The sequence below is a fragment of the Oryzias latipes genome, chromosome 13 (assembly GCF_002234675.1).
Source record: "Oryzias latipes chromosome 13, ASM223467v1".
NCBI classification, from domain to species: Eukaryota; Metazoa; Chordata; class Actinopteri; order Beloniformes; family Adrianichthyidae; genus Oryzias; species Oryzias latipes.
This window is the reverse complement of record NC_019871.2, coordinates 29,591,032-29,603,627: the sequence shown is the minus strand read 5'-3', so window position 1 is coordinate 29,603,627 and position 12,596 is coordinate 29,591,032. Positions and strand designations below refer to the sequence as shown.

General features: G+C 38.3%; 1 protein-coding gene across 3 annotated transcripts in view; it reads right to left on the bottom strand.

Annotated features, from left to right (window-relative positions):
• Nucleotides 1–12,596, bottom strand: part of bcas3 (BCAS3, microtubule associated cell migration factor) — a 335,065-nt gene that overhangs the window by 299,407 nt on the left and 23,062 nt on the right. For all 3 annotated transcript variants that reach the window (XM_023961828.1, XM_011482979.2, XM_023961830.1), the window contains exons 8-9: nucleotides 2,512–2,619; nucleotides 2,357–2,433 (exon numbers count right to left, since the gene is read on the bottom strand). In XM_023961828.1, coding sequence (XP_023817596.1) covers nucleotides 2,357–2,433; nucleotides 2,512–2,619 — 185 coding nt within the window. The remainder of the gene's footprint in view (nucleotides 1–2,356; nucleotides 2,434–2,511; nucleotides 2,620–12,596) is intronic.

The window sequence follows — 12,596 nt, the reverse complement described above, 5'->3', positions numbered from 1 at the left end:
CAAAAAAATTTTCAGTAAAATCTTAACTGTTAATTTAAACCTGGAGGAGGCCGAGAACCAAAGAAGTAGGTCATTTTTTGGTGACTAAGTTCCAGCTCTCACCACGCATCACTTGATTAGAAGACAAACATAAACAGGATAAGAACACTAAGTACCTCCAAAACCAAGACAGATGCAGCATCAGATCTGCAGACCTCAACCACAGCAGAGCCCCAACATCACAGGACGCTCCGTTTACTGCCTTTACAGGCCAAACAACATTATGAAAAGGAGGCCCCTTCATTCAGAAACGATTATTAACTATTGAGCGTGTTTAGTCTCCTGTTGCTCAGACGCTGATAAGGAAGACAGGCAGACAAGGAGGAGACGCATTAAAGCAAGGCTGGAAGGTCAGTTTACTTCTGTCCGTGACTTAAGTGGACAGCAGAGGTTTTGTAATACTGTGTTGTACACACTAAAGGTATAGCAGGCAGAATGCACATGCTATGCTATAAACAGCTGTACTCTAAAGTCTTCAATCATGCTTTGATAAAAGAAAAAACTGTTTACTAAAATGCAGATCTTAAGGAAGGCTTGGTGCTTGCAGTAGTTCAGTGGCACACAACGGAACAAATCTGGACACAATGTTTGGGACGTTAAAATGTAGGTCAGCAAAAAAAAAATCTTTTAAATGCCCTTCCCAAAAGCAAAAGCATAAAGACTGCACATATCTGAAAGACATACAACATGCTTACATTTCATAGATATTCCCTTAGTTCATATTTTTGTGGCTTACAACTTGCAGACAACTACTGTTTAGCCACAAAAGTTTTCTTCTTTTTCTTAATGGGACATTTCCTCCTACAGAATTCCAGTAGCCCTGTAGAAAAGCCATGAGACTTTTAACATTTCGTGATGGAGTCAAACAATCTCAGAATTTCACAGCGAATCTTCTCATCTGTTAAAAGCTGCTTTTATCCCAGCTGGCGGTAAAAGTTGACCAGAGGAGCTGTTACTGTCGACTGTGATACTTTACGTCCCACTGCAGCTCACTGAGCTTCGTCTGCAGGTGGTCTGGAGCGTCATCGGGGTGCACAGAGAAATTGTCTATTCCTTTACAAAAAACAAAAGAGCGGTGTCTGACATGTCCGTGCTTCATTGCAGGCTAAAGAAACCCACTTAAACTCTTCTACTTTTGCCTCCAGCTGTCTCTTAATATCAGATGAAGTGTCTTCAGTTCTCCGGACCACAGCATTCCCGGCAATCCTTAGCAAACTCCTGCTTCTTCTCAGGACAAATGTGTTCCGCCATTTTCATCACGCAGTCTTTAATCAATTCCCCATCCATAAAAAGTTTTGCAGTACTTTTCTTTGGTAATGCCTCTTGATATTAAACTCCTTAAAAACAGCCACAGTCTCTTGGCTTATCAGGCAGACATAGTTGTTTTGTGTTCCAATAAAAAATATGCCAATTTCCACTTGTCCTAGAAGTGGCAGCCCTCGTGTCCGTCAATCACAATCAAGCAATTGCACACACAGTTCTTACAAAGTGCTGGAGACCACGGATTATTAATTTTATGACATGACTTCATGGGCCGGTGAAAATCTACTGTAGATTGTCTACCGCCTAAAACTCTGTTGACCTCATGTCTCATCCTAAGCTACGAAGCATCTGTTACTTAATTCAAATTTAAGATAATGGAGTAATTCTAAAAACAGGCATTGTATTCCTTTTTGGGCACTGAATTTTGTACATTTTTAATATACGGCATAATTTACTAAACTGTATTCTTTTTGCAGGAAGTGAAGAAGCAAAGGAACTTTGAGCTGGTGTTCCCCAAAACCAAGGTGTGGCATTGGTTGGAGTAAGTCCTGCTTCCAACTCTAAAATAAAAGTCAGTCCAGAACAGACTGCACACGAACGACCGTTGGTTTCACGGGACTGCCAAAAGGCCCTTTTTGACCCCCCTTCACCGTGTTTGCGCTTCATGCCAGGCTGGCCAGTTCCTGTAGACCTGCAACAAATGCTGGCAGAAGATGGGGAGGCTGTCCCACCGCAGTGTGCGAGCAGGCTAGTGATGAAGTTTGGCATTACAAGAGAACATCTGGAAAATTTCTATTGAGCTTAACTGACACATTTAGCGCTGCTGCTCACTCCACACAAGAATGTTCCTTACAAATGTGGGACTTTTAAAAAGAAAACAACAGGCTTTCCAAACATTTACCACCAAGAAGCATTAGAACAAATACATAATCTACTAAACACAAATTTATTTGCTTTTTGCCCTTTATCTGTTTAATATAACTAAAATTAAAATTTGTTTAATTTTTTCTTAAACCTTTTTTTTTATTTCTTAAGAACTTAAGAGAATCCTTACTTGTAACAAAGAACTTCTTGGTGAAAGTGCAACTGTCAAAAGCTGCAATTTTTTCTTGCAGGCTCACCACAAGAATACTGTGGAAAGAAGAGAACACAATCCAGTGTAAAAAACATGCAGCGTCATACATGTGCTTTTAGAGAAGTGAGACCTACTGCTTGTTGCAGTGGAGATCATATATTGGTGTCTTGAACTGGATGGATTTAACCATTTCTCCTGTCCGTAGAGAGTACAGGTCAGCACAACAGTAGGGAGGACTTGTCCTGCAACCAAAAACACAAAACAATTTCATCGGAAAGTATATTGGCACACCAAGGTTCACGGTAAATAAATGCCATAAGATGAACATAGTAGGAAACAGCGGAGATCGTGTATTCCAAGCACTTTAAACACGTTTAGGATTAAAACGTGTACAAGTTAAGAGAACCATTTTAGCCTAGCTGAGTTTTTTATATTTAGGATATGTAGGATACTTTTAGCAGAACTGAATGGAAAGTGAGAAGCAAGAGTGGGGCAAAAGAAGAATACTTCATTTATATGCATCTCTCCTTAGAATTAAGTAGTGGGTTGGGTGAAAAATGTCCAATGGCATAAGAGAGCTGGTGTAAAAGAAAACAAATTTAACAGATCTTAACCAAGAGAGACCCCACGCAAATCAATCCCCCCCAGTCCCCCAATTCCCCTCACTAAGTAACCCTTGACTGCTGCTTTATGTCCTGGCTCCCTAGACAAGTCATGTAGTGCCATGTTAGCTGAAACACACAGATGACATGAAGTAGGCAGTTTTTTGAGCCATAAAACTATGTATATGTATCACTTCAACAGGCCTGCTTGGGAAAACTGTGCCATTATTTGAAATGTGTTACTTTAAAAATGCCATTTTCAGACATAGTGTCATGCAAGAACAGTTGTGAGACATAACCTAACCTAAAGTGTGACCTGTGTTTTTTCCCCAACCAAATCATATTCAAGACACTATAGAAAAACAAGTAGATAACACTGAAAAGTCACTGATAAATGTGCTGCTTGGAATGTACCTCCCGTGAGATGAATATCGTAAGATTGATAGTTTGTTTGCTCTTAACTTTCCCCTTATCCTATTTTTAAATGTAATTGTTAAATCTAAAAGGAGAAACTCCTTGAAAACAGGATGTATCATCTGATGTTTCAATAAATGAAGAAATGTATTCAGTAATTAGTGTGTTGTAATAGAATAACCACATAAACGTTTAGTTGCAGCAAGACAACCAGGTATTAACAAATAAACAATAACAAACAAACTATTTTTACAGCTTTATAAAAAGACTGATAAAGCCACTTGATTAAACGGTAAATGGCGTATACTCATAAAGTGCCTTACTACCTTTACAGTCACAGTCCCATTTACCCATGCACACACACATTCACACTCTGATTGGTTCAGCTCCACTCCTGAACACTGGCGCTAACCAGTGACCACTAGGAGCAATGTGGGATTCAGTGTCTTAAGTTGTAAAATATTTGAAAGAAACAAGACTTTAAATCCATGATACAACTTCAAGAAAGCTTTCAATTTGTTACTAAAAAATTTTAAACTAAAAAACACAAAACTAAATTACGTATAAGACCTCATAGACCTAAACAATTTAATTCAATTTTTGTGGATCTATTAAATCTCTAGTCTTAACTTTTCACAGAGCCAACTCTTGCTGATTGCAAGCGCAGTGCCTTGTGCTACAACCCAGCAGGTGGATTTGGTGGTTGCACAGAAAGAACCTATCACCACTAAAAGCACAAGACAAATCATTGCATTTACCTTTGATGAAGTGTATTAAAAGTAGAGTTGAGAAAAAGGGCATGGAAAAATTTAGATTAACAAAGTAAATCTTTTTTTGTGTTGGTATCATGAATTCTTGCACATCTACAACATTGATGGTCGTAAAAAATCACCAGGTGATATTTTTCATCAATTACAAGTTTGAGCTTGAACTGAACCAGAACTATGAAAAAAATAAGTAAATCATACCTAAGACCCAGTGGCAAAAACTACAGAATGTCAAAAGGCAAAAAAAGTTCTTCATGTCTTCCATTAATAAAAATAGGCAGATAAAATTTGGTTTGATAATATTGTAGTTTTTTAATTTTTTATGAAAACATTTGTATAAGGTCTTCTTTACTTCTGGAAGGTACATACCTTTTGTGTCACTTCCATGAAAACGAAACTAGATTATTACATAAATCTAAGTCTTGCCAAAGGTTTGATGCTGTAATGCCAAACAGCAAACATGATGGTCGCTTCAAGACCTAAGACTCACAAATGGCTTTGTTGAAACAATGCCATGTAAAAACTGCCCCAGAGCTGCATGTGTTCTGTCTTTCCAGATCTTTGTGCAGTTGTGGGAGTGTTTAGAAGTGAACTTGAAAAGGCCGCTTCCTTCGTCCACTGTTAATGTTTCTGAGAGAAGATAAAAGAAGTGTTTCAGAAAAAAGTTCTAGACAGTGGATTATTCATTTTCTATTTTGATGGTTAATGTCTCCACCAGCGTTTTAAAAGTCCTCACTCACAGCTACCATTACCAATCAAGAGTACAAACATTAAGATTAATACAAAAATTTCACATGACGATAATTTACTTTTAGGCGGCTGCATCATTGATTTCAGTATTATCAGAGTCAGATCAATCCAATTCAGAGCTATATCCTGAAAAATGGGGCTCTTGGATTGATTCACAGGGACAATGATAATCTGCTGTTATAAAATCCAAATGGCACAGAGTTCAATTGTTTTGCTTTTGCAGTATTTTAACAAATGACCCAGTTCTAATGGAGGCAGTCCAGGGTCAGACATAATATGATTTCCTGATGCTGGGGACGTTGGGGCATAGGTTGAAAGCAAGGCTAAATCATAATTATCATTATGGATCATGGCGGGATGTCAGTCCTTGCACATGTTAAGGTGACGCCGAGCACCATTGCCCAGCTCAGTAACAGGCCTATTATGATGGCCCTATTAGATCAATCTGTCAATTACTATTACTCAAACTGGCCCTTGGGTCTGAAAGGATACAAAATCGGGGGGGGATAGCAAAGAGGAGGGTTGGCTCATTTACTTCCTTTGATAGGAAGTGTAGCCACTCCAGGAATTAACGAGAAAATAGAGTACCCTGCCAGATTAAGAATGTATGAAATGCGAGAAGACAACAGGGAGCAGGGCAAAAAAGGAAAAACTACACCTTCGCTAGTTTAGCAAGTGATGAATGTGACATAAAATAATACAAGCTGATTAAAGCACAAGGCTGAATATCAGTTCGGTTTATGTAGAATTCGAGGATTTAGTCACAACTGGAGCAGGTGCACATGCTACAAAATTGCTTTGGGTGGGTGGACATAACTTGGGTGGGTTTGGGATCGGTTCTGTGCTTTTTGGTTCCTTATAAAAATACGTCTCAGCGGGGACGTGCCATAAGGGAGGCAGCTAAACCAGTTTCTCACCTGTAAACTAATCTTGTCATCGTGAGCAACTTATCTTTTGTAATAAGCCGATAATTGATCGGTAACGCTTTCTTTTACAGTACAGTACTTACAGTGTACTTAAGTGGTATTTACATGGTACTTATTGTGTAACTACTGGATACTTTCAGGGAATTTACATCGTACTTTTTATGGGACTTACTGGGTACTTACATGGTACTTACTTTGTATTTATGTAGTACTATTTGGTTCATACTTATGAGGCACATACTGGGTATTTATAATATTCTTACTGGGTATTTACATGTTGTGCAAATTTGTCCTGTGTGGTACTTACCACATGTAAGGACAAGGTAAGTACAAATAAAGTACCTTGACCTTAAGGTCTGCACTCATATGTTTCATTTCATTTCCAGGAAGAGTCCAGCACCGCCCCCCCGTTAGCAGACACAGCAACTTTCTACTTGGAGCTAGCGATGATCGACTAAATGCTTTTATTTTATATGCACAATATGCAATTCCATTTTTTATGTTTGTTTTCCTAGATGAAACCAATGACATGTATTACCAGAGATGCTAAGTTATCCTGTTACAGTTCTCCGAAATACATACACAGTGACACCATTTTCTATAAAGAATAAGACTTCATTTTGGTCTGATTTTATAAAAGAAAAAAACTCTGATCATCACAAAAATAAAACGCAGGTTGTGGTATATTACACGACAATTATGTGCATACGAGGCCTCAAACTTTTCTATAAATAAATAAGTCATATAGAAACCGCAACGCATACCTGATAAATGGTTGTAATGTTATTCAAATCTACACACAGACTAAGATGTACACAAATTGTTAGACTCATCGGCATATTTAAAAACGGGTCGTGAGTGGCCGACATCGCCACAAACTGCTTGCGCCTGTTATATCTGGGCTGGTGTCCACGAAGCGGTCAGAGCGGACAACAGTGCGAGCCGGTCAACAGTCACACTGGTCCAAGGGGCCCACAGACAAGTGCGCACTGCGGTCCACAGCCCTGGTGCGGTGAGGTCTGGGCGCCGTTCACTGTAAAGCACGGGGCAGCCGGGCTTGTCGAGCCGGAGCCCGTCGCAACGCACTGGTGCAGGGGGATATGCACCCGTTGGTCTTTGCTCGCCCCTAATGAGGGAGTCCTGGTTAGTTTCTTTTCCTCTGCTCAGTAATATGCTAGATATACGATATTGGCCCTTTAAAAAAACAGATTACCGGTATATTGAAAGGTCTCATATGTAATCACCCTACTGAGCCAGCATTGGGTGACAGAAGACAGGAAAACTCAATTTAAGTGGAAGATTAGGAAAAAAATCTCCATCAGAATCAGAACCAGTGGGCAACTTTCTGATCAGAGTAGTTAGGGTCTGAGAGGCCAGCAAAGAGAGAAACACTGGATAATTAAAACATATATTGGTATCAAGGTTTACAAAACTTTAAATGACATTAAGCCTGGCCCGCGACCGTCAGAAGTGGAAAGATTTCGTTGCTGCCCTAAGCGTCTCAAGGCGTAAAAGGCAGTAAGAAGAAGAAGCCATACAGATTTACTTTAAAAAATACTCAACTTTTTGTTGGTGATGATTATTTATGTATGTATTTATTTATTTATCTATTTATTTATTTATAATAAAAACTGTTAAGTTCCATTTTTCAGCTCCTCAACCTTTTCCTAAACAACTCAAAACTATTAAAGATAGATTGTGCTTTATTGTAATATCAACCAACGGGCTTCGATATGTCCCTTTTTGCTGAAACTGTGTGATATCTGTTATTTTCATTTGACATTCAGGCAGAGCCTCATTTCATGTGCACTATTTTCTGGCCAAGACATTTTGCAAACATCTTTTTATGAACATGAAGTAAAACCAACCCATGTAAAACCACAAAACTTTATGTGAAAATGGAAATTGTAAGTAAACCCCCCCTTAAATCTGTCCAAAAAGAAGGCAAGTAAATTAATTTAAGAGGAAAGGATGTTACTACATTTTCTCTTAGTCCAAAGTTTTACAAGTTCCCCAAATATATATGGCAATTACATGCTGTGGAAATGTTACACAAATATAACCTCCTTCAAGGAAGTCAAGGCAAGTCCAGCTGAACGCAAGAAGTGTGGGACTCCAACTGCAAAAATGGGGGTTCACGTATACCACTAATGTTTAAATCATATGAACTTCTAAATGCTGAAACCACAATTCTCAACTTTATATACCAAAAAAGTTAAACATCTCGGGGCCAATTACGCTACAGATTCCAAACGTTCTCACATGACTATTATCAACTTTTTTTTCCTAGTTAATATTATTTGCACTATTTTTACTTGAACATTGAAGCTACTTCACAGAAGTGCTCTGTTTAAATGTTAAATAATAAAAGAAGGTGTAGAAAATAAGGACCAACTTGGATCAGTTTATAGCATTTTTTTCAATTTAAAAAATTATTATTATAAGTTCGGGACTCAATATTGGTATCAAAATCAAATGACTTGGAATCGGGTCGGGGACAATAACTCTGATTGGGACATACATAACATAAACTGCTTGTCACATCAGAGTCTGCCAAGGCTCTGGAGGCCACAGAGACTTTGACAGGTGCCAGACATTAGTAGGAAAGTACAGAAGGTAAAAGATTTAACCACTGCTACACAAAGGCAAAAGTGCGAGAGATGCATTTCCTTTACTTTTGAACACTGGATTTACAGTGTTTAGTGCAAAATTGCCACCAAAAAAAATCTTTATGTTGACATATAAACTCCAACTCTAGAAATGATTGAAAAGTAGGAGACCAACATTAAAAATGAAAAAAACATGGAAATTTATGTATATGCAGTTCATAAATACAACTTATTCCTTTTTCGCTTTGACAGCAGTCAAGTGAATATTAATATTCATGCCCTAAACCAAAGCCCACATTTAATCCAATTTTAGCGATTTTAGCAATGTGTGCCAATGTGCTGTCAAAGTAAAGTAAAAGCATTTGACAAAAGAAACATATGCTAACAGAGCAATTCTGTCTTCAGCTTTGACATCTTTAAGCTTTATCGAGAAATGTAAGGGGACCAGCAAATGGACCGCAGTCTCTGAAAGCTGCACTTCTAGCTCTATTGACCACTCCAAGCACTTTCACATCACAAAGCCACATTAGCCCTTTTCTACACAGGCGCGCGCACACATATCCATGTGTCATGGAAACATAATTTCCATGATACATGCAGTGCATGATAGAAATACAAGAAAATGCACCATTATTTGTCTACAAGCCCTCTTCACCTACTCAGCCACGGCAGGCAAAAATAATTATCTATGCGCCTGTGCAGGAGAGTTTTAGGGCCACCAAAAATAAAAATTTAAATTACGCGATTTAAACTCGTAAATTTACGACAAAAAACTCGTAAGTGTACAAGATTAAAGTCGAAGTGGGCATACAGTGCAGCAGCAGCAAGTGAATGAGCAGAGCAGACCGAACAGGTGAGCTGAATGTTTATTGATAATGTTGCAAATGTTTGGAAGCTCATTTGTTTGACTTATGATTCATTAATTTATTGATGTGTGGCTTGTAGGATCTGTGCAGCCCATTGATAAAGCCATCGGTATCCCTGCAGCTGTCCACTTCAATCCTTTCTTCCTCCACCAAAGACAAGATCTCTGCGATGCTTCTTTCTGAGGAGGAGCACTTTTGGCATTTTCAACGTTCTTATGCTATCATAACAGACTATTTTCATTCATCTTTGTTGTTTTATGTTGAAACGAGTCGTTTCATCTGGAGGAGGGAATGTTTTCCCTCCGCTTTGGTATTTTGCGCATGACGTTATATGACGTAAGGTGACAAATGGACTTCTGGGTATGTAAATGAACAGGGCTGAAAAAGTAACGGTCCTCTTCACCCAAACGTGTCTCTGAGCTCCTTATTTTAGACATGAAACTCTGCTTTACCGGCACCGAACCCCGGAAAGCCACCTACACTAACAATAATCCTTGCCTTGGCCAAAAGGTTCTGAATTTCTTTATTTTTTAAACTTATCCGGAAAAAAAGCTTCACAAAATGCTCAACATCTTTCATCTTCGAACAAGGCTCTAATAAACAGACAACTCTGTTTTATTTTCTTGTTAATTTATGACTTTTCTCATAAATTTATTACATAGAATCTCGTATATTAACGAGAAAAAAACTTGTAAATTTACTTTATTCTCGAACACGGCTCCAATAAACAGACAACTTTGTGTTTTTTTTCTCATTAACAGTTATGACTTTTTTCTTGTAAATTTAGGAATTCGCAGTTGTAATTAAAAAAATTTAAAAAAATTGTTTGTAAACTTGCCCTAAAACTCTGTCGTAGGCTCCTTGCAAAGTTAAATAAATGTTTTATATATAATTTATATTTGTAGACACAGAATGGAGTATTACAGCTGTTTTTACAGGAAGTTCGGGAGTTTAAATCCAGGCACAGTCAAACCAAAGACTCTATAATTGGGACCCAATGCCTCTCTGCTTGACACTCAGCATTAAGTGGTTGGATTTGGGGGTTAAACCACCAAATGGTTCCCGAGTGTTATTTTTGTGTCCCCAGGGGATGGGTCAAATGGGGAGAACAAATTTCACACACCTAGGTGCGTGACAACTGATGGGAGTTTCATTTTAACTTTCATTCAGTGTCTGAAAAACAAAATCCAGTTTCATTGTTGATAAATGATTGTTGAAGATCTTCAGATCTCTATGCAAAGTAAATCAAACAGGACGTCTGTCCTTGGTGTGTTAAAAAACTTTAGAGAGCAAATTTAAGAGTCCTAACCCAACCCTAAACCCTAAAGTGAACACAGTTCCTTTTTAGAAGTTATCAAAATTGCCAAACGATTTGCAGTGAAACACAATACCATGAAGATGGTGTAAAGTTCTTTTTAGCAATGAATTAACACAATTTTTGAAAGTGGTTGATCATAGCAGACTGAACGAGCCACTCATCTCCTCGGCCAGTTTTCATATGAATCCCTGATCCCAAAGTACACTGCAATTCCTAACAGCTAGGTTCATTACATTTTTTAGGCTTATCTGGTTCTCAACGATATACTGTTTTGATTTTTAACTTCACAGCACAGGTCTCAATTTGTTTTCAAATACAGATTGCACAGTGGTGCTAAAATTGAGTGAATAAAAAATAAAAACAAACATGAGGATGAACTTTCACCAACCTGCTCCTGCCAAATGAAATAAAGGGTCCACCAAATCTACCATAAAAGACATTCACAATCCAAAGCAAGTGAGGTGCACCAAGTTTATAAGCCTTAAAGGAAAGCTCTAATACAATGTGTGTGGTGTGAGAGAATTGTCGTTTTAAAAATAAAAAAGCCACATCCTCCAAACATCTGGAGATGTTCTGTGGATAACTAGAGTTCAGTCACTTAAGAAAGTCCCTTAGAATGCCCAAACTTTAAATTCAAAGCTTGCGTCTTCATCAGTTAACTTTAGAAAAACAAGAGTGTGTGCTCAGACACCCACAAACAGTAAAATTGCACTTACTTGAACATAAACTTTACAATAAATGGAACAGAGGAAAACACACAGAATTTACAAACATCTGGATGTAATTAATGGATGAGAATGATTAAATGGTATCTTAAGCATAGAAATATACATCTTCTACAGAAATGTGAGCATGCATATCAATGCGGTGACACCAAGTTCATCAATTATCAGTCGAAAGGGCATAAATGTTGGTTGGCTGTCAAATAAATCACTGCATCCTCACGCTGCGAGGATTTAACGCATAAAACTTTCCTTTGATAAAACTGTGCTTAGAGTGGATGGCTGGAAATCCACAAGTACAGGGCTTCAGCACATGCTTTTTCCCCTCTTCACTTTTCCTTTAATTTGCAAATCTTGTAATCTAAGCCTAGGGCTGACTGAGCCGACTTCTAAACCAGCAAAGCTCCAGCAGCCAAGGCTCCAATCTGTTTTCCATTTATGTGTCAGGACGGCATCCTTTTTGGTGGTTAACAAAAGCTGTTATTTTAAAATGATTATATTCGAAAAACTGTGTGAGGACCCTAGTAAGTTTATGAACAGGTCCAATGGAAAGAACAGTGCCGCACCCGGAAGCCTTTTTCTTCATGTCTTTAACCAAAGTGTTATTTACCAAGCACTTCTGCAGAAGGAAGGACCAGGCTGTGTCATTCATATGGAGGTCAGGGTTTCTGCTTTTCAACACAGCGCATGTTTTCAGCATTAGTGGCGAGCGACGCCTAGATGATTCGCCAAACCGTGAAAGCGCTGCATTTCTCATAGTCAGTAAGGACATAGCAGAAGCAATGGACACCGTGGCAGAGACGGGGGCAACAGGTCCTGGAAAATATCAGGAAGGTGGTCTCCATAAAGGCTCAACTAAGGACTAGTTCATTTCCTGAGGACACTTTGCCGCTCTGGAAGAGTGAGTGGATGGAAAAGGCAATTGATTGAAAGTGAAGCATTTAGAGTGAAATGCGCACAGACATAAGTTATGTCAAAACATATTTTCTTCTCAACAATCAATTTGTTAATATTGTGTCGTTATGTTATTCCACTCTGTAACAAAAAAAAATAAAAAGTTTTAAAGAAAGCAGATCAAATCAAATCAAATCAAACTTTATTTATAAAATAAAGTATAAAATACAAGATAGTAGAGCTCACACCTGACTGTGTGATGATGTCTGGTCCCATAAAGCTGTGCATTACCAGCATAAAACAACAGTCAGAGCCATTATCCCCCTTCAAACCTACTTCCACTACCATTGA